Source organism: Solanum verrucosum, unplaced genomic scaffold, assembly GCF_900185275.1.
Source record: "Solanum verrucosum unplaced genomic scaffold, falcon-dt-bn FXZP01000252.1, whole genome shotgun sequence".
Taxonomy (NCBI): domain Eukaryota; kingdom Viridiplantae; phylum Streptophyta; class Magnoliopsida; order Solanales; family Solanaceae; genus Solanum; species Solanum verrucosum.
In genome coordinates, this window is record NW_026019988.1 from 3,772,679 (window position 1) to 3,795,817 (window position 23,139).

Here is a 23,139-nt window from a genome sequence, read left to right on the forward strand (position 1 = left end):
AACTTGAGATATTTTTTTTACTTAAGTTTAACCGGACTTGCCAAGGCTAACTCCCAAGATTTTTAAATAAAGTTAGAACCTTAACAAAGTCAAACTTCAGATACATTTTAATTTTTTTTGTATAGCTAATGTATAGTAAGGTATATTGTATAGTCAGTGTATATTTTCTATGACTTTTGGCAAGCTATATTGTATAGTCAGTGTATAGCTAATATATAAATAAACTATACTATTATATAGTCAATGTATATTTTCTATGACTTTTGACAAGTTATATTATTATATAACCGGTGTTTATTTATTATGATTTTCTTAGATATTTTTTATATGATAAAATATGACTATATTTATAATATATATTATAAGTGGGAAGATCTTAACTTCAAAATTGGATTACGATTTTATCCCTTCACTAAATTTAAATATTATTAAAAAAACTAATTAATAAAATATTAAATAATAATTATATGGTATTAATCCATTATATTTCTAGATAGAATTAATTCATGAAATATTTAATTTGTTTTCATTCTAAAATGGAGTTTGGTAGATTAAAGTGTTTCGTAACAATAAAAGGCAGTAAACTATATCCTTTAAAAACTGAAATATTCTTTAACATTAAAGAACAAAATGTCATTTGAATTACCATACATCTTAATATGGCACACATATTTAGATTTTAGTCAGAAACTTTACATATCTCAACTTTAACCGATCTAATTCTCATATATGTTATGTATCTAATCAATTTTTAAATGACTTTTATAATTCTTTACTGTTATACATACCAAAAAATTAATTTCAAAATCACTTTATATTAATGCATACACTTCATTATTCCAATGTATAATTGTTGATGGATGATTATTGGTGGATGTAATTACATTGCTCAACATAGTCACTTTAAGTTAATGCATACACTTAGTTATTCTAATGTATAATTGTTGATGGATGATTGGTGCTGGATGTAATTGCTCATCAACAATAAAAAGAGGTAAATCTATTTATGCCTTTGTTAGTTATTGGGGAAGTTCTTCCATTCTTTTAAACTAGAACGGTTTCTCTCTTTAATTTTTGTTATTTAAAAGTTTTAGAATTCATTAGTTATTTTATTGTTTTTAGTCTACTCTATTTCATCTTATTTTTGAATATTTGTGGGATGAACATAATGTACATCAGAAGCTGTATAATTTATTGTGATGCTATAATAATGTAATGGATATTGATAAGTTTTTATATATTCTCTTCAAACATAATGTGAGATCTTCACAACTAATAACTCATGTGAAATTTATAATTTCTTAAAACTATTTGATATGATTGTCAAATTGTCCCTTTGATGTTAAGCTTTAATTTGGTCTTACACTCTTCTCTTTTGATTAATTAATTTTATGAATAACTATTTATAAATATTGTAAATGTATTTAAATCATTTACAAAAAATTATACTAAGTAGCGTGCAATACACGTAGATTTTCTATCCTGAAATTCAATTTTTAAAAACTATATAGAAATCTTATAGTAATTACGAGGGACAAACGTGCAACGCATGTTCTCAAAAACTAGTTATACTAAAAATGGGAAGCTCCAATATGCAAAGTTGAATTACCATATTACCCTCACACTAAATTAAAATATCATTAAATAGCTAATTATTTAAATACTAAGTAATAATTATATCATATTATACTAAATTCTACTATATTATAAAAGAGAGTTTAGGCCCAAGTATAATATATAATATTCAAGATTGGGACTTTTCTCAATCTTGAATATTATATATTACACTTGTGGGACTTTTAAAAGGAAGTTTATACCCAACTATAATATATAATATTCAAAATTGGGACTTTCTTGAATATTATATATTATATTTATTATATAGTTTAAAATAATATATATATATATCTCACAAATGGAAAAGTCCCGATCAAGGAAGCAACATATATCATTTACAAATGACTTAAAAAGCTTTAAAATATTTAAAAGCTATATAATAAAATAGGTTGACTCTCAGAATTCTATCAGGCTCACATATATTGGGACAGAAAAAATAACACATATCATTTTAATATTACAAAAAAGTATTATAAATAATAATAATTAACAACTTAAAATATCTTAAAGACATTTTAAAGGGTTAATTTTGTAATTTTATCCATATCACATAAATTAGGACAAAGTGATCAGTAATGTACATTATTTCAAAGTTACATAAAAATATTATAAATCACAATAATTAATAACTTCAAACATTTTAAAAAAAAATATGAAAATTTGGATGACTCTCCAAATTTCATTTGTGTCACATAAATTGAGACAACAAAAATAACATATATTGGGTCCATTTTAATTTATTTGTCTTATTTTTTTTATTTTTAAAAATTGCGTAAAAATACTATAAATCATGATAATTGACAACATAAAATATGTTTTGAAAAAAAATACAAAAAATTCCACTGATTCTTGAAGTGAATCTATCGTAAAAATACTATAAATCATGATAATTGACAACATAAAATATTTCAAAAATGTTGCATGTGGGTAGTCTTATTATGCCTTAAATAGCGTCAAAGAAAGTACATGTTTGTGATAAAAAAACTTATTCTTTTATCCACGCAAACAATCGCTTCAAAAACTCGGTTATTAGCCCCAAAACATACCATTTATATTAATTATTGGGCCCGTGCATAGCATGATATGTGTATAATATATATATATATCTCACAAATGGAAAAGTCCCAATCAAGGAAGCAACATATATCATTTACAAATGACTTAAAAAGCATTAAAAATTACAATAATTACCAATTTAAAATATTTAAAAGCTATATAATAACATAGGTTGACTCTCAGAATTCTATCAGGCTCACATATATTGGGACAGAAAAAATAACACATATCATTTTAATATTACCAAAAAGTATTATAAATAATAATAATTAACAACTTAAAATATCTGAAAGACATTTTAAAAGGGTTAATTTTGTAATTTTAGCCATATCACATAAATTAGGACAAAGTGACCAGTAATGTACATTATTTCAAAGTTACATAAAAATATTATAAATCACAATAATTAATAACTTCAAACATTTTAAAAAAAAATATGAAAATTTGGATGACCCTCCAAATTTCATTTGTGTCACATAAATTGAGACAACAAAAATAACATATATTGGGTCCATTTTAATTTATTTGTCTTATTTTTTTTATTTTTAAAAATTGCGTAAAAATACTATAAATCATGATAATTGACAACATAAAGTATGTTTTGAAAAAAAATACAAAAAATTCCACTGATTCTTGAAGTGAATCTATCGTAAAAATACTATAAATCATGATAATTGACAACATAAAATATTTCAAAAATGTTGTATGTGGGTAGTCTTATTATGCTTTAAATAGCGTCAAAGTACATGTTTGTGATAAAAAAAAACTTATTCCTTTATCCACGCAAACAATCGCTTCAAAAACTCGATTATTAGCCCCAAAATATACCATTTATATTATTGGGCCCGTGCATAGCACAGGCAACATTATCTAGTACTAAAAATAAGAAGGTGTAAAGTCAAACTTTGAAAGACAAAAATATTTCATAGAAAATTGTTAGAAATTATTTCATAGAAAGTTGTTAGGAATTACTTTTTTATATATATAAATGCTTTATCTAATTCTTTTAAGAATGGTTATGTTTAAATGAATTAAATTTGTTAATTAGATAAAGCGCTTTTATATATATATAAAAAGATAATAAAAGCATTTATCCTTTATTCTTTATTCTTTCTCTATAATTAGTTTGGTTAAATGGATTAAATTTGTTATCCTTTCTCTATAATTAGTGTAATTAAATGTATTAAATTATTAGTAAAAACAATCAACCTTTCCTCTCCTTCATGTCTAAGATCACTAACTTCTGAAAATTAACTTAAACAACTCTTCACCTTTTCATCTTATCCTATAAATCTTTAGCCGTATATATATATATTATGAAAAGCAATTTTACTTTACCAATTGCCTCCTGTTGATGTGAATTATTAGGCAATTTTCAGGTTTTTTTTTTTTTTTGAAATATTAATATTTGTTTTGATCCTAGTATATTTAAACGTAGCCCGGAAGTAACAAATGAGAGTGGTTTGTAAAAGCAAATGCCAATCTTGTCCTCAATTATCATGGCAAACTATTTGTATCCCTTACGCAACGGCGTCATGAGATAATACGTGGCCAGTTAAACTATTTCGATAGCTTAACCATTATTTTAACAAAGGCAATGGCAAGACTTTTTAATGACGACTAAGGGATAATATCGTGTTCGACTGATCTGACACAAATAGTAACAAAAATACAAATATATAAATCAAATATGAGTACTATATTAATGTTTAAACTTTAATTTTGTTGAAATAATTGCAACTTAAAATATGAAATTTGTAATCTTAAAAAACAATCCATTATACAATAATGTATATATATAACTTAAACTCACACGTAATTACCTAATAAGCAGCCTGTCATATAAATATTTTTTACACTGTCGGTACATATAACTTAAAACTCCAATTATATTCACATCATGACTCTATAAAATAGTAGAGTTTTTATCCATAAAACATGAAGTAAACCATGGCTTTCAATTTTCTAGTATTAGCCTCAATAGGTTACATTGAAATATTTGTAGCAATATTTTTCTTTTTTGTGTTGGTTTTTGAAGGAAAGGGTGATTTTGGGTGGAAATGGCCATTTTTTGGAGAATTCCCAAGCCTTTTATTCCATATAAACACAATCCACCAAAGCCTTACAATATTATTTTCAAGAATTGGAGCTACTGCCTTAGTAAAAGGTCCATGTTTTGCAAATATGGACATTTTAGGGACAGTGGATCCTAAAAATGTACATTATATTATGAGTGCAAATTTCCAAAATTTTCAAAAAGGGCCAGAATTCAAGAAGATTTTTGATGTTTTAGGTGATGGAATTTTCAATGCTGACTTTGATTTGTGGAAGAATCAAAGGAAAATTGCTAAAACATTGATCACACATCATACATTTCACAATTTTTTAGTGAAAACTAGCTGTGACATGGTGAAAAATGGACTTGTCCCGGTCCTCGAATTCATGGCTAAAGAAGGTAGAGTTTTCGATTTACAAGACGTTTTTCAGAGATTCACGTTTGATACGACTTGTATATTAGTGACAGGGTTCGATCCTGGCTCCCTCTCTATCGATCTTAACAACATCGCCTTCATGAAAGCAATGAATGACGCGGGAGAGGTCATGGTCATACGTAATTTGTTGCCACAATGTGTTTGGAAGTTGCAAAAATGGCTTGGAATTGGGCCTGAAAAGAAATTACGCGATGCTAGGGAAGTCATTGACCGAGTTATAGGTAAGTATATATCCATGAAATGCGATGAATTGAGGGCTAAAGGAGAAAAAATGAACGAAAATGAAGAGGAGGAGGGTGTTGATTTATTAGCATCATACATAGCTAATGATGATGGAGAAATAAAAACAGGGCTAATGTTTGATGACAAATTCTTGAGGGATACCATATTGAACTTTATGATCGCAGGGCGTGACACAACTAGCTCAGGACTTACATGGTTCATCTGGCTAGTTGTGACACACCCTGAGATTGAGAAGAAAATAAGGGAAGAACTCAAGGCAATCATCTCGTTGGGAGAAGAAGGCGAAAAACAAAGACTTTTTAAGGGGGGCGAATTAAAAAATGCAATATATTTACACGCTGCATTGTGTGAATCGTTAAGGCTATATCCCCCCGTTCCGTTTCAACTAAAGACTCCACAAGAACCCGATGTTCTCCCAAGTGGACACCGTGTTCATCCCAAGATGAGAGTGATGGTTATTTTGTACGCGATGGGGAGGATGGAATCGGTATGGGGAAAAGATGCATTGGAGTTCAAGCCAGAGAGATGGATTTCAGAACGAGGAACAGTGAAACATGAGCCATCTTACAAGTTCTTTTCTTTCAATGCAGGACCAAGGATTTGTTTAGGGAAAGAAGTGGCTTTCACACAAATGAAAGCTGTGGCTGCTGCTATTATCCATAATTTTCATGTTGAAATGGTGAAAGGTCATGAGGTTTGTCCTAATGTATCTGTTATCCTCTACATGAAACATGGATTTAAAGTTAGGATTAGGAATAGGTGGACATAGACATTTTTTGGTGCTCCCTCTTTTCATTTTCTTCTAAACGAACTGTCAAAAACACATCTAAAGTATTTTGTTTTTTTTTGAGTTTCATGTTTGAAGTACTTTCACTAAATATTTATCAAATTACACCAACTATAAATTATTCACTTTTCCTACCTGAACGATTATGATATTTTAAGTAGGAAAAGAGAACAACTCATAGTTATGGTGTGTTTTGATAAATAGTTGGTGATAGTTTAGGTAGGAAACTCGCACACCTAATAGTTCAGGTATGAAATTCACAAAAAAATGTGATAATATATGTGTGTTTTTTGACCATTAACTCATATTTTCCTTTTTTTGGTGTACTTGGAATCCATCGAAGGTTGACATGTCGAAAACATTTTTGTTAGGATTTTTCATCGAAAATCTCTTAACGACGAACTGTCCTTCAAAAAAATTGCATTTTTTTTTAAGTAGTGAGCCCTTCTTCATGAATTGGCAAGGTATAATGTTACCTATGTTTAATCATTCAGTATTCAGAGTTACTGAATCGATTAATTCAATTTCGTTACTTGTATTTTATGTTCAAATAATGAAGATGTCATTAGCCCAAAAAAGTAAAGAGCAAATGCATTGTCCCTTATAGCAATGTGCAATAATATAATATAGTAGATCTTTCTATAGGAATTTTTTGCTGTAATAATATCTCATTATGAAGTCAAGTTTTTTTAAAACTAATTTTTATGCTATATTATAACAAAATATTTTATTATAACAAATAAAATGACAAAAACGACGATATTATAAAAATATTGACTGTATGAACAATTTTCGTACAAGTCAGAGACTTTTTTCTAGTGTTGTGTACTATTTCAAACTTCTTTCTTTTTCTAGTTTGTCAAAGTGTTTGGGAGCTACTGAGTTCTAGTACAGGAAAGAAGCACCAGTATTTATATGGAGGCTAATGGAGCGCGACTAGTTCTCGTATTGCTGGACCTGTTTCTGAGGGCAAACGCTCACAATAAAAAATATCATTTTCAGAAGCTTAAATCTTGATTCATTCCATCACCATCCATTTCGAACTAAATTAACTTAGGGCAAACCCGTTTCTGAGGGCAAACGCTCACAATAAATCTTTATTCATTCCACCAGAAAAAAAAAAATATTTATAATCATATTTTTTTTTTTGAGTTATACAAAAGTGTTTTTTCTTTAAAAAAAATAAAAATTCACTCCTATTAATTTCCTTATCTTTTCATTCCCCTATTCAAGAGAAAAAAAATATGAATATAAATAATAATTTTTTTCTTACTCGATACTAGTTTATTTTCACATATAAAAATAAAAATAGAATAAAAGAATCACTACATGCCGTATTTATCAGTACAGTGTTTATTGATTAATTATTGGAGAAATAATTAGTACGTGATAGTGTCTCCACATTGTCACACTTAATTTGTTCCCTACTAGAGCGGTCAAAAAGGATCGGCCCAGCCCAAGCCTCGCAGATCAAGGAATTTGAAGTGTTAGGGCGGGTCGGCCCTTCATTTGGAAGGACTTGAAAATGTTCAATCCAATCCAATCCTAGAAGGGCTGGGGCGGGCTAGCCCTTCTTTTTTCATTTTTTTTTTCTTTTTAAACTTATAATTCTATAATATCAAAAAAATGAGAAGATTCTCAAATCAAATATGACAAACAACTGTGATGTTTCAATAACACTAGCAAAAAATCTAGTGTAGTACCAGATACACTAGCTAGATAAGAGAGTGACAAGATAGATGAGAGGGAGGAGAGGACACGAAATTTGTCTATGTATCTTAGATAAATGCGAATCTACTTGGATAAAGTGTATCTAGAACAAATTAACCTAATTTTGAGTCCATATATTCCGAGATACATGTATCTGGACGTACCAAAATCTCTTAAGATTCATAATATTACAATATAGCGTATATTTAAATAATTAAATTCTACACTAGTGAGATTATTGTAATTTACCATTAAATAAAAAGTTTTGGCCCATGGGCCGACCCCGACCCGGCCACGATGGAGCCTCAAGGGTCAAGGGCTTATATAGGCTTGACTTATAAGCCCTAGTTTTAAATGGGCTTGAAAAATCATATCCCAATAACGAATTGGATTGAGCCGGCCCCATGAACTAAGCCTGTTTTGACAGCTCTGTTCCCTACAAACAAGAAAATAAAAATAGAAAGAATAGAACATCAAGAGAAATTTATTCAACAACTAGACACTCACTCTCTTTTTTTCCTTATTGCAGGCTTGCAGCTTTGACCGAAAAAAAAATACATAATGAAAATAGATAATCCTTTCACCCAAAAAAAAAGAAAATACACTTATAAATCTTATAGTAGTTCAATTGATTCACTATTATTATTGAGGGAGTCCGAATCCCTTTATTGGAATCAACTTCTTTATTTTCTATCTTTTTCATTGTAATATTTTAAAAGTGTTTCATTTTTATCGCTATATTTATTAGAAAATAAACAAGATTTTTAAAAGAAAAAAAATAGGTTTGTTAATGAAATTACTCAAGAAATGGATTTGAAGAGATCTCATATTCAACGATTGTCATGAATATAAATGTCTTTGAATCCCGCTTGGGACTCCATTTTGTCGTGTATATCTACGCCAACACATCAAAGAAAACAAAATATCTTTTCGACCTGACATACGTTTATCGTATGAGATAATTAGTATTGAAAACACTCTTAAACTTGACATGAATTATTACTTTAATCCTCTAACTATATTTGACAGCCTTAAAAACACATATACTTGATTAAGTGAATTTAAAAACACCCCTCTTATGCCACATGTGCATATATGTAGAATTTTTTGTTGACGTAGCGTACACATAAATATATGTAATAGAAAAAATATTTAAAGAACATTTATATAATAAAATGTAATTTAGCAATTTAAGAAGATAAAAAAAACTTTTTTTCCTTTTTAAGGATTTATTTTTCTAATCACCCCACCCCATCCTCTACCTAGTACCCCTAGCCTCACACATCACTACCCAACCACCCCAAAATAAGATTCTTTTAATTAAACCTTTTTTTTAAGGGGAGAGGGGTGGGATAAGAATAAAATATATACTTATTTTATTTTAAAAGTAATTTTTTTGGGGGAGGGGGTGGGGTGGGGAGGAGTCGGGGTACTTGATGGTGTTGGATAAAAAGTTTTTTTTGGGGTGGAGTCGGGGTAAGTTAAGAAAAAAAATTCTTCTTTACTAGTATTTTTTAGCATTTAATTATTTGAATGTTTTTTTTACTACATATATCTATGTGTACGACACATATGCAATAGGTGGACGACATTGTTGACACCCAATTTTGACCCTCCCCGATAGGAATTAATTTCCGAACTTCTTAATTTTTGAATGATTTGGAATAATTAGCTTTATATAATTCAAATTAGTTTCGAGGTTATTTTAAGTAATTTCAATCGATCTTTGTAGTATTTGAAATAATAACTATATTTCATATATAATATATATGTATTTACTATGTCTTGCAAATATTTTGAAAACCGTAGCAAAAGAGTTCTACATTGATCAAAATAAGTATTTTATTGATTTAATTTTAGTTTGGATTATAGTTTAATTTTCTGAATTAATTGGTTTGTATTTAGATTAATTATTTTCATAAGTAAGTTAATTATTTCATTTCGTTAAGATTAAAAATCTCATTAAATTAATTTATATTAATTCATCTTATTTAGTTATTAGCCAAATCCCCTATTATTTTTTACAAATTAACAGCAGCCCCTTAATATGACAACAATACAATACCCATCAGCACATTACAACAATACAATAACGCCTCAACCGACCCAACCTTTTCGTCCATTTTCCCTCATCCTATTTTATTTCCCAGCCGACCCAATCCCACAATAATACCCATCCCATTAACAATACAACACCAACCGACCCCATCCCCTTTATTTCCCTCAACTCAACATGCCCAGTAAAAGCAATTCCTCCAGCCCACCAATTAATTCTCCCGACCCGGCCCGGCCCAAATTAGTTCCACAAAAGAGACCCAGCAATTCCTTTCTCGTCCCTCACGTTAACAGCAGCTCACAGCGATAGACGGAAGCAGCAACGGCTCCAACACAGTGAGCAGCACTGCACTGCAATTTTTGTTTTCTTCCTCGATGTCCTTTTCAAATCGTACGTTTCCAGCATCCAAAGAAGCACGCGTCTTACCCCCTTTCCCCTTTCGGAATGGGGTTGAAGAGCTCGGAAAAGGGTGTTTCCCTATTTTGGTGTAAGTTTTTTTGAGCATTTGAATTTCGAATTGGGCCCTCTCCATCCGGATTTTCATCTTTCCCCCCCAAATTCTACCCTAAAAATCTCCTATATATTTTTCCTCTTAGTCACTGTTGAAAGGGGATTTTTTTTGGTGGAAATTTTTTGAACTAAGACAGAGAGAATAGTAAGCAGTTAGTCACAAAAAACATACAAAAAATATATATTCGAAAAAGGGTAAATTAGACCTCTCGATTGCTGTTCCATTCGTGATTATGTGGTGGAACTCATCGTCATTCCCCTGCTCGTTCTTGCCCAGGTTGCTGCCCCGTGAAAGGTAAATCTCGTGTCAACTCAACATTTCTGTTTCTTTAGTGTGTTGGTGGTTTCCCTAATGGAAATCTATTTTTTTTCTTATTGTTTTCGACTTAATGTCAACTATAGGTTAGTGAAAGAATTCGTTTAGCGATTGAATGTCGTTGCCCTGTTCATTTTTTCTCTCTGTCCCGACCTTTCGTCTCCTCGCTAGTGTATGTTTGTGTCACCTTTATTCCTGAAGCGTGGGCTGTAAATAGTGATAGTTGTTTATTCCTTGTTAGTCTTCATGTCTAATTACTCGCGATGAGTTCGGTCCGTTCGAAAATGAGTAGGATGGGCAAACAAACTGATCATTTCAAATTGTTTAAAGGCTCACCCGAATGTCATCTGCTCAACCTTCTTCTTTTAATGTTTCTCATTGGGTTTTACTACATATCTTTCATTTCATTTTTTTTTACTGTGAATCATGCTAAGAGAATGTTAATCTGTATCCAAGTCATCTACGTTGAAATAGTATTTGCCTGCTACGTTTTATCTTTCTGTGATGTTTCGGGGTTTGTTTTCTCACCACCTAGAATAATGTTAAAGAATGACAAATGTCTCACATCGGTGATTAATGAGATGGGTGGACTCCTTATATGGCTTGGGCAATCCTCTTTCCTTTGAGCTAGCTTTTGGGGTGTGAGTTAGGCCTAAAACCTAATTTAACATGGTATCAAAGTAGGGCCCGTCTCACCCGATGTTGGGACCCTCAAAATCAAAATTGTCCACGCACCAGATGCTAAGCACTGGGCGCGAGGTGGAGTGTTAAAGAATGACAAATGTCTTACATCGGTGATTAATGAGATGGGTGGACTCCTTATATGGCTTGGACAATCCTCTTCCCTTTGAGCTAGCTTTTGAGGTGTGAGTTAGGCCCAAGACCTAATTTAACAAAAAACCTTTCGCTCATCTCTGCCCTCTTTGGCTTAGTAGTTGACGTTTGAATGGATTCGCTGCCTAAGAGTTGATTTTTTTTCTTGCTTTATTGGAATTTGTTTTAGGTTTCGTTAGGGTTTAAGTTTATTTGTCTTTTCTTTTTGGTTATGCTCCTCACCTTATTTTCGTTAAGTTGAGTAGCTGGCTTTAATATTGGTTAGTTTTTCTAGGCAGAATCCTCAAATACGTGTCTTTGTTGCAAGCATTGCTTTTATTCTGTCCAAATGTAGGTTTATTCCTAGAATTATTTTTGTGTGAATGCTCCGCTCCCTGTGCCAAACTTTGTTAAAGTAAAAAATGGGCCATTTTCCTTTCGTTGCAGCATGTGAGGTTTGTTTATCTTATTTTATCCTTTAGCATTTTATACATTGCCCTCTCTGGTAGTTATATGTCAGTAGTATCTATAGATTTCCTAAGCCTTTATTTAGTGATTGTTATAAAAATGTGGTCCATCATAAACTTCGGTGATTAAAGCTTCTTACTTGTCTGTGTTGATTTCTTTTGAATTCGGATCATATGATAGCTATGTATATATCTCATTTACTTCCCTTCGCAAAATATAGTACAATCTTTTCTTATCGATCTTTTTTCTTCTGTTGTATGCTAATCTCTTGCTATTTTATTGCATGTGAAACCTCCCGAATCCTCACGGATTATATCTCTTCTCCTTGCATTTTCCTATTGGGCCATTATGGCCCAATATTCATGTTCCCCGAGTCGATCAGCAAGAAATCGAAATACAGGTTTTCGGAGGATAAACAAAGCTGGATTTTGATTTTTGAGCTCCGGAAAGGTCGAAAACAGGCTGCGTAACTGTTGTATACAGTAGTATACACTGGTATACATGGAAAAATACCGATATACAGTCAGAAAATATGATATACAGGTCAAAACGTGAAAATGCAGAATTAAGGAGTTTAAAACAAAATACAGGTCCGGGAGTCCGAGAATTAGTGGTATACATCGAATATACACTTGGTGTATATCATGATCAAGGAGGATGGAAAGGGGGCCAAAAGCCCAATGAATTCTTTTTTTTTTTTTGCAGGTTTAGCAGATTTGTGAATTTGGCCCAAATTCAATATGTCTTTCCTTTCCCTTTCCTATTTATTTGATATTATATTTGACTAACGCTTTGATTATCCTATGGTTTAATTTAATTAAATTCCTCAAGATAGCCATTTCATTTTTATACTTAACTTTAATTTTATTTGTCTTGTCACTTAAGTTAGTTCCCCTTAGAAAATTCCTATTTAGTTCATTCCCCCTTAAAATAAATAAAATGATAAAAATAATAACAATAATAAATAAATAAGTTAAAATAGATTAGTTCTTTTACTAAGTTAAAATTTCAAAAAAATAGTTAATATAAATGAGTTCTTTTACTTAGTTAAAATTTCAATATTAGTCAAAGTCGTGATGATTTCTTTTATTTAGTTAAAATTTCAAAATTAGTTAAAGTTGTGATGAGTCCTTTTATTTATTTAAAATTTCAAAATCAGTCAAAGTCATTTTTAATCAAATCGCCGGTCAACCGCAAGTTAGCGGGTATTCCGAGAGCCTAACACATTCTCGGAATGTACATTGAACTTCGAACCCTTTTATTTTCAATTGATTTTATCTGTTTAAATCTTTTGAAAACCTTGAGTTTTTTCTTGATTTTTACTAAAAATATTAAGTGGCGACTCTGATCTTTTGGAAATTCGATTTCTCTTCAAACATAGGTTTAATCGATTTATCAAAAATTTAGTCATTTTTCTTTTATTTATATTTTCGAGTAAAACAGACATGTGCCATAAGAGGGGTGTTTTAAAATTACTTAATCAAGTAGAAATGTGTTTTTAAGGGTGTCAATAATTGAAGGACTAAGATAATAGTTTACGTCACGTTTAGAGGTGTTTTCAATACTTTATCTCTTATCGTATTGGTTGATAAGTGAGCTAATTATTTATCAGGTGCATATGGTTTGACAACTCAAAAATTTGAATATAACAAGGAATGACATAAGTTATGTACCAAAATATTTCAAAATTAGGACCGCCAAGGTCATTGTTGATATACATTATGGTATTTTTGTTATCATTACATAATTTAGTTAATATGTGTAGTGCATACTTATGATAATATATAATATTTATTAGTTTGACGATTTTTTTAAATTCAATCAGTTAACAAAAAAGAATAAATATTAGATGACGAGGATATATATACAATGTTTGATAACAATTAAGGGTATATATGCATATCAGTCTTTGAATGACCCTAAAGAATATATATTGTAAAGTTGAGGAGTATAGTTGTCCTTCTCCCCTTATAATAACTAACCAAAAAATCATTATGATATATAATCAAATATTTAAAAAATAATTATATCCAAACGGCTCTTACTAAAAATTTATTAATCTAAAAAACCTATATATGTAGATAGTGCGTGCAAGTAATAATTTAAAAAAGTTTCACAGCTAGCATTGAGCCTTGTAAATGTCATCACAGCCAGTGCAGCAACAAAAGGAAACCAATTAAAAGGGCAAAAAGACATAGTAGATGGTGTGCACTCATCTTTTTATATTCAAATCTTTCTTGGTGGCAACAACACATCCAATTTGTCTCAACATTCCATACTAACTTATTTTTTTAGTGTTTGATATTTATATTAAAGCTCGATAAATTAAAAATTGCATATTATATGACCCATTTTTGAGTGCTTTAAATATATTTTTTTTCATTGTTAAACATTTGAATTCAATTTTTTTAATTAAGAGTCGAGGCTAGAAATTCCAAAAAGGGTGAATTTACATGTTAAAAATGAGATATATGAACTCATGATTTCTCTATAAGTAATATATATATATATATATATATATATATATATATAATTGATATAATAATATTAATATTATCTATTAACACGTGTGCTACGATAAGGCCAAATTAAATTGCCCATTAGTTTAATGTTGATGGTGCCCACTCTTTCTTTTCCTATACCAATCTTTCTTGGTGGCAACAAACATCCAATGTGTCTACATTCAATACTTCCTTCTTTTTATCTTTGATATTTATATTAGGGTCCAATTAAATTTAAATTCATCTATTATAAGGTCCATTTTAATTACGCACTTCCAATAAGATACTCTAATATATTAAGGGAGATCTCAATCTTCCCAATCAATATAAAATACAGCATGCAAAGCACTTCTCTCCTTATTCTATAAAAACATAATCCCAAACAACACAACTTCTCTCCAACAAAAAAAAATTCTCCTCTTTCCCCTTATAAAATAGTTTCTTTATATTTATTTTCCTTGTTCATACTCTTACAATGGAATATCACAAAGAGGTAATTAAGAGGCTATCTTTGTTAATTAATCCACATATTGTTGACTGTCTTCTTTTGCATTTTGTTGCTAATTTTTTTGATAATCACAAGATTTCTTTCTTTTATTCTTTCTTCAAAAATTAAGATAAACATTAGGTTTCCTTCTTTATTTTCTTGTTCTTAAATCTTTCTTGTTATCATAGTAATATATGTCTTTATTTGTGGCTTATAATTGATTGTTTGTCAAACTTCTAAAATTTATTTATTTTAGTTGGTTAGGTCTGTTTTTTTAAAGGTACTTTTAATAAATAGCATTTTATGTTATGATTTGACTAATATTAGAATAACAAATTGTGTTTGATAGCTTTTGCTACTGTTTAAAAGTATTTTTTTTTTCTTCTAAAAACTTGGACAAACACATCAATTCTTTAAAATATACTGTATATCTCTTCTTCTTTTTTTTTTCTTTTTTTTTTTAAAGTATTTTTTAACTTCTCATAAATTTGGCCAAATAAACTATTAGTCTAGCTAGTAGCACTATTAAAAAACATTGAAATTAACTATGAAATTCGTTATTTTACTGGTAGATGAAGAATTTTTTTAATTCATTGCTCAATAGGATTAGTGACGGATTGTGCAGTTTATAGCTATAAAATTTGTCCGTTGCTAGATCCAATTTTTTTTAGCAGTGTAGGAAATTTATTGGTGGTTCAACTTTTTGAAGAAGTTATTCATCTTTTTAATTAATATTGGTTGTAGATTAATCAATTTATGACATATTTGATATTTCTAAAAATAAAAGATGTACATATTAATTTATTGATTGTAAGTTTCTCTTATTGTGCAGAAGAAGACTGGACCATGGCTATCTGTGCCACAATTTGGACATTGGGATCAAAAGGGTGTCTACCCTGACTACTCAATGGATTTTTCTAAAATAAGAGAAAATAGGAAACAAAACAAAAAGGACTTATCAAGAGCAAGTTTTGGAAATGAGAATGACCTCATTTTCTCTACCAAAAGTGATGCAAATTCAGTTTACTTTCCCAACAGTAATGATCATCATTACCATCAGAACCAATCTTCAACTGTAAGATTTTTAATTTTTTTTTAATGCTAGTGCGATCTATAGGTCATGTATTCGAGTTGTGGTATCAGCAACTGATTTTGTGTTAGGATAAGTTGTCTACAATTCACCCCCTTGGATTATGGCCGTTTCATGTACCTTGTGTGAATGCAGGATGCGTTGTGCACTAGATTGTCGTCGTTTAGTTTGTTGTAATTTTGAAGAGGAGAACCTTAGAGCAATAGTAGAATTGTCTCTATGTGACTTATACGTCATGGATTCAAATCGTAGAATTAACCATTGATATTATTGGAGTCCGAAGCCAAAAGGGCAAAAAAAATTGTCAAAAATTCCAAAAAGGCACATCAATTTTTTTTAAAACCAAAAGGGCAAAATCACTTCTGACGAAGCGATTTCCCTCTGACAAAATGACGAAAAATCGCTGCCCTTTTTTTTTATTATTATTATTAAAAATCACTACCACAACAACGATTTTAAGTAAGAATTTTTTTTCTTACACATCGCTGCAGGGGCAGCGTTTTTCACGCCTAGTGCTATTATTTTCATGTCTATTCATGCCTATTGTTAATTATTAATAATACAAAAATGATAAACAAGACGGACAGTATACTCAATAAAATTGTTAAAGAATGAGGAAAATTGAATTATATATCATAAATAATAATAAAAGAATATTAAATTAAAAAAAAATAATTTTTTTTTGAGAAAATCGCTGCTAAGACAGTGATTTTTATTTTTTTAACGTACGACAACTTTTGTTAGAAGAAAATCGCTCTTGAAGGAGCGATTTTGCCCTTTTGGTTAATATTTTTTTTTTGATGTGCCATTTTTGGTTTTTTAAAGAAAAAAGTTGCCATTTTGACTCCGGACTCGATATTATTGTGCAATAAACATGGAATGTGTTGTGCACTAGTCTACCTTTTAGTTTGTTGTGTTTTTACCATCTTTAAATAATGTCATTACTTATAGGTTTTTTAATTAATATTCCAAGATGTATATGTAAACAATATATGAATAAGATAAATAGTTGACATAATTTTGGGAAAAGATATAGTGGGGTACATGATGTAGGACCATTGTTGAGGACAATGCTTAGTTGTCCATATAGAAATGTTGACCTTGTTGATCATTAGATGGAAATGAACCAAATAGTCTTCTATAATTTGTTTGACTTAGTACTCATTATGAGCTATAACAATTGGTTTACTAATTAAAAAGAATGTATAATTGTTCTCTTAGCATCTAAGAGTGTGGCCTAACGATCAATAACATGGGTGAAAATTAAAAAAATTATGCATTTTTGAATGATTTCGACAATATTTTTAGAAAGTCTGAACGATACTGAATAGGAGGGTTACTATACTCTTCTTTGCATTTTTTAGCACAGTGAACTATAAAAGTAATTGTTAATTTAATTTTTATTTTCTTTTTGACAGAGGATGAGAAGGATCTTTAGCTATTTCAATTGCTGTGGAAAAGCTTGAAGTTCATGGAATTGATTTTTTCCAATTTCCTTGTAATGAAAATATAGTAATTTGTGATTTCTACCTAAGTTTTGAGTGACTTTTATAAGAAATAGGAAAATGTTATGAATTTTGGAAATTGTGGTGATTGCTTAATCATACCATCCTTTGCTTCTCTTGTGTACATTTGAGATTTATCTATATGTAATTTGACTAAGTATATTTAACCTTCAAATTAATGTAAAGGTACAATTCTAGTCTCTTCAGCTGACGGAAGTTAAGAAATTAACGGAATCAATAAAATATCTCTCTCTATATATAAAACAACTTGCTTATACTCTATTATTTTTAGCCAAAACAATGAAAATTCACATTGTGTATCTCTTATATATGCATAATTTGTTCTATATAATTTTAGATGTAATGGTATTTGTGTTAGTTGTGCATTTTTTTGGGCCAAATTTGTAACAGATTTAACTAAAATTTGATCATTTTTACCAAATAAGAAAGAAAAAAAAAAGCCTAAATAGTGGAGTTCTAAAAGTTTTCTTTAACTAAAATTTGACTTGTAAAAGATGACTTAAATGAATTTAAAAATAGGGGAAAGTGGCAAAATATTCCTTAAAGTAAATATACCCTCGTTAAAAAAGTGACACATTTTTTTTAAAAAAAAACTGGGGTGGTAAAAGAGAAATGAAGGAGGGGATTACAATGTGGGAATCGACCATCATCACAAAATGAGAGTTCAGTTAATCAACCAACTTACCTACATATCTTCATCATCTAACAAATAGAGCAAATGTATTATTTCTGTTAACAAACTTATACTCCCTAAGTTTTTAATTTGTTTGCCCTATTTTCCTTTTTAGTTTATTTAAAAAAGAATGTCTTTTTTTTTTTTAACAATTCTTTAGTTCCAATTTTCTACATGACATGTTTAATATTATAATATTAAAGAGCATTTTAGTATATTCCACATATCTTTAATTTAAAACCAAAAATTCAAAAAAAATCTTTATTTTTTAAATTTTGTGTCATCAAAATGAAACAAATAAATTAAAAGGAAAGTAGCTAGCTAAAAAAAGAATAGAAACAAGTATTACTTCTGAATTTCTGTGTGGTGGTTTGAACCAACACGCCACACCTTATCAACAGAGCTTCTAGTTATCCCAAAAAATTCCCCCAATTGTTTTTCCAGAAAAAAAATGTCAAATTCTGCATCATCTCTCTTCACTACGCCTTCCCAATTTTTAGTACAATGTAATAATCCATCAATTATTTCTGGAAAATTGAGCTTCAAAATTCGAGCTTCAGCAGCTTCTTCTTCTCCTTCATCAACTGGTGTTGATTTGTCCAACCTCCAAACCGCCATTTCTAAGGTGCATTCCCTGTTTTTCAATTGAAAATTTTAATTTTGTCTCCATTTTGTGCGTATTATAATTGTCTTGTCATTTTTGAGGTGTGCGTCGGTAAAATAATTAAGACATAATACATGAACATGACCTTTAACTTGACACAAGTAGGGTGTGCACACGTAGCTATTTAAACTGGTATAAAATTGAACAAATAGATACATTCGTCCTACATGGTATTCTATATGGCAATTTTGGTCGTACGTGGTGACCTACGTGTATAATGTCACATAGGACAAGTGTGTCTACTTATTCAATTTTATACAAGTTTAAGTGTGTACTTGTGCACTCTCAAAATTTGGAAGGCATAGTCATCCGTTGAAGCCAAGTTAAAGGTTATGTTTATGTATTATGCTAATAATTAATGATGCTCTATTTTAGCTATGAAACTCGCAAAAAAGTAATGCTTAAATTTTTTTTTTATTTTTTTTTTGGCAATTACTCTTAACTGTTTTATGTGCATATTTTCTTGATTGTAGAAAGATAGTAATGCCGTAAAAGAGGCGCTTGATCAGCTAGTTGAAATCGGTTGGTCCAAAAAGTGGGGTTCTCAACCATATGTGTCACGTCGAACGGTCAGTTTTCATTTAAAATGTGAAGGTTTTAGAAAGACAATTATGTATCTATCTGTTATCTAATTTATTTGATTAGCACACATTGTGGCAATAATTCTCTGTAATGGTCTACAAATTTTCTGCTGCAGACATCTCTTAGAGAGCTGACAACTCTCGGAATAAAGAACGCAGAGAACCTTGCAATCCCAAGTGTCAGAAATGATGTAAGTTTCTTGATGAAATTTGTGTTGTTATTACACTGATGACAGTAGCTCTCAATTCGGATATTGTTCTGTATTCTGATTGAAGAAAACTATATGTTCACAAGAATGCGATAATTAAGGGGAACATTTGAGCCAACGTCTTGTTTTTGGCACATATATTGTTCGATCTGTTACGTTCAGTGGAACATTGGTATTTGTCGGATCATGAAATGAATTTGTGACTACACATTTATTACATTTCTTTCGTAGTCCCTACAAACACATTTCATGGCTCCAATTGTTGTTACTTGAAAGTTGAAACATCAAAAGTTGTATAACAAACAGATGATTAATGTGGCTGTCTTTTTCATTTGACTGTTTTGGACTTCGTTATTAAATCTGTTTGATACTGATTTCCTTCAGTGATGCAGGCTGCTTTTCTGTTTACGGTGGTAGGCACAACAGGGTTTTTGGGAGTTCTTGCTGGCCAACTTCCTGGTGTAAGTTCTCTTACTACCTACTTTTCTGCTGTTCATTGTGCTTTATTTCCCCCCGAAGTTTTGTATAACATCTAAATAAATAGTTCCTCTTAAGGAGCAGAGTACTTTGGTTTATATGCCTCATTCTCCCTGTTAAGTATGTGGATAATGCACTGGATATGGGGCCTGAGTCTTTCAATTGGTTCTATTGATATAGTCGATCTAGATAACTATATCTAGTTTGGTTTCGTGGGATTACAATCTCTCGATTTATTATCTGGACGTAAACCAAGTTGACAATCCTAAGAGGTGTTGGGGTTGGATTGTAGTTCAACACCCCACGCCTTTCTAACTACTGACCACTTGTTTAATAGTGTGAATCACCTCATCGAAAAGGTTAATTTGTTAAATAGATAAAACTTTTGTTTGTTCATTATAGTTCAGAACATGTTTCGCACCCAAGGGTGTAGCCTAGTGGTCAATGGATGAGTGAGTTAAGAACCATGAGGTCTCAGATTCAATTCCCAATGGAGGCAAAAAGCACTAGGTGGTTTCTTCCCATCTGTCACCTAGTTTTGTGGATAGAATATCCGGACCTGTGCTTGTAGCAGGTACCCCGTGAAATTAGTCGAGAAGATCAACATGTTCCCATATGTCTGCACCTGAACATTATTAGTGATGTATGTGGCGTTAACATAGAAATACTTTTGGAGGTTTGCAAAAATGTAATAACGCGCGCAATTCTTAGATTGTTGTGTTTGCCTTGGTGTTACTCCAGCACCAACATGGGCTGTGAAGTACATTGATGCTACTGTGTATCTGTATAGAAGTTGACATATGCATACAGGTCACATTGTTGATTCCTTCTTTATGTTTTCAGGATTGGGGTTTCTTCGTTCCATACTTGATCGGAAGCATATCTTTAGTAGTTTTGGGAATCGGAAGTACTTCCCCAGCGTAAGTCAAAATTTTAGGCGTTCTTCTGATTCTAATAATTCATGATACTATATATTCAGTTGAGCCTTTTCTACCGCATGCAGGTCGTTATGGCTCATTCTTTTATTCATTATGTAGGCTCCTTCAGGCCGCCATTGATGGATTTTCATCCTTTTTTCCTGATTACCAGGAGAGAATCGCCAGACATGAAGCAGCTCATTTCTTAGGTGACATCCTGTTCTAACTTTCAATATTTTATACTTTTATTTTTATTTGGCTATGATAATGACATAAGTTGAGCTTTAAATGAAACATTGAAGATTCATATAACACGAACCTCGACTAGTTATTGTTGTTGTTATTTGGTTATGATAATGACATCGAGGCATAGTTGTTATTGTTGTTGTGCTTCTGCGGTTCCATTAACTTTCCTCTACTAAGCTGTACAATGTCAATTTCAGTTTCCTACCTAATCGGTGTTCCGATCCTTGGATATTCACTGGATATTGGGAAAGAGCATGTCAATTTAATTGATGAAAGGTTGGAAAAGCTTATATACAGTGGGCAGCTTGACTCAAAAGAACTCGACAGGTATCGACCTCAAAAAAATCTCATCTAAATTTTCACCAGAAACTAAAATTATTTACGAGTAGTTGCATTTCTCAGGTTGGCAGTGGTAGCGATGGCCGGGCTAGCAGCAGAAGGGCTAAAGTATGATAAAGTTGTTGGTCAATCAGCTGACCTTTTCACTCTTCAGGTTTAGTAAACACTATCTTGGAGTTAAATTGCCCTTTTTCTGGAACCATTAATCAAAAAGCTGTTGCTCTTTGTCTTCACAGAGATTTCTAAACAGGAGCAAGCCGTCGCTTAGCAAAGATCAGCAACAGAACCTTACAAGATGGGCGGTGAGTCTAAAACCGAACACATACAGTGATAAATATACACAAAACTGTTGAAATATATAACATAATTAAGTAAATTAAAAATGTGTTTGTCTCTAGTAGTTTAAGCTTTCATATGAAATCATCCCACACTTTGGCATGGTATCAGAGCACATCACAGGGCATGGTGAGACATAATATAACTACGTAAGCAATTTCCGAAAGCACTACAATTGAAATAGGTAGTCCGTATTGGTATTAGATCTATTCCCATGTTCCGATCTTTTCATTTTTAAAAGTCTATTCTCTCTAATAGATTAGGCTTCTAGATGAGATAGTCACATACTTCAACACAAACATATACAAAATTCAAGATACATACACACACATAGATTGTTGGCTTTGCCACTTCTAAGGTACCCGAAGATATCTTAGAAGTGGGGGAGGGGATTATAATATGGGGAACCGAACCCTCACCAACAAGGTGAGAGTTCAGGCTACGTGAAGATATCGATTATAATGTTGCAAGTAAATCCAGGCATGACCATTATATATTCTGATTAAATTTTTGCAGGTTTTATTTGCTGCTTCTCTACTGAAAAACAATAGCAAGCTTCATGAAGCCCTAATAGCGGCAATGACAAACAAGGCATCGGTCGTAGAATGCATAGAAGCAATTGAGAAAGCAGCTTGATCTTACTCCAGAAATGTGACTAAACACTTGTACATGAAAAACATGTGTTTTTTTCTCATAAATTTGAAAATATATCGAGGAACAGAAAGAAGTATATATATAAACATGCTTAATAGAGAATGTATTCTATTTTTTTGACATTGATGTTGAACATCTGAAATGTCACCAGAAATGTGAAATATTACATGTACGAGTTCTAGAGTTTTCGAGTTTCCTACCTGAACTATCAGCAACTATTTATGTGAAGATAGAATAACTAAGTGATTTATAATATGATATGAAGAAAACATATTCAAGTGTACATATACCCCATAGACAATGCATTATAGAAACCTTAATCATTTTGAACTATCACATAACACAACATAAATACTCCTATTACAGTACAT

At 31.0% G+C, this 23,139-nt stretch overlaps 4 protein-coding genes and 1 pseudogene across 4 annotated transcripts in view; 3 read left to right on the forward strand and 2 right to left on the reverse strand.

The window, feature by feature from the left end:
* LOC125818897 (receptor kinase-like protein Xa21) overlaps positions 1–23,139 on the reverse strand; it is a 236,135-nt pseudogene that overhangs the window by 200,674 nt on the left and 12,322 nt on the right.
* Positions 4,624–6,177, forward strand: LOC125818986 (alkane hydroxylase MAH1-like). The gene has a single exon (XM_049498496.1). The coding sequence runs from the start codon at positions 4,624–4,626 to the stop codon at positions 6,175–6,177; it is 1,554 nt and encodes a 517-aa protein (XP_049354453.1).
* LOC125819013 (uncharacterized) overlaps positions 10,863–23,139 on the reverse strand; it is a 513,298-nt gene continuing 501,021 nt past the window's right edge. Inside the window, exon 8 of the mRNA XM_049498523.1 lies at positions 10,863–10,874. The gene's annotated coding sequence lies outside the window, so the exon portion shown is untranslated. The remainder of the gene's footprint in view (positions 10,875–23,139) is intronic.
* Positions 14,926–17,774, forward strand: LOC125819026 (uncharacterized). Its single transcript, XM_049498542.1, has 3 exons — positions 14,926–15,062; positions 15,889–16,131; positions 17,565–17,774. The coding sequence occupies exons 1-3, from the start codon at positions 15,045–15,047 to the stop codon at positions 17,610–17,612; spliced, it is 309 nt and encodes a 102-aa protein (XP_049354499.1). The 5' UTR covers positions 14,926–15,044; the 3' UTR covers positions 17,613–17,774.
* LOC125819014 (uncharacterized) lies at positions 18,787–22,965 on the forward strand. The gene is made up of 10 exons (XM_049498525.1): positions 18,787–18,970; positions 19,483–19,578; positions 19,707–19,781; positions 20,192–20,260; positions 21,120–21,196; positions 21,314–21,402; positions 21,637–21,766; positions 21,842–21,932; positions 22,015–22,080; positions 22,631–22,965. The coding sequence occupies exons 1-10, from the start codon at positions 18,797–18,799 to the stop codon at positions 22,748–22,750; spliced, it is 987 nt and encodes a 328-aa protein (XP_049354482.1). The 5' UTR covers positions 18,787–18,796; the 3' UTR covers positions 22,751–22,965.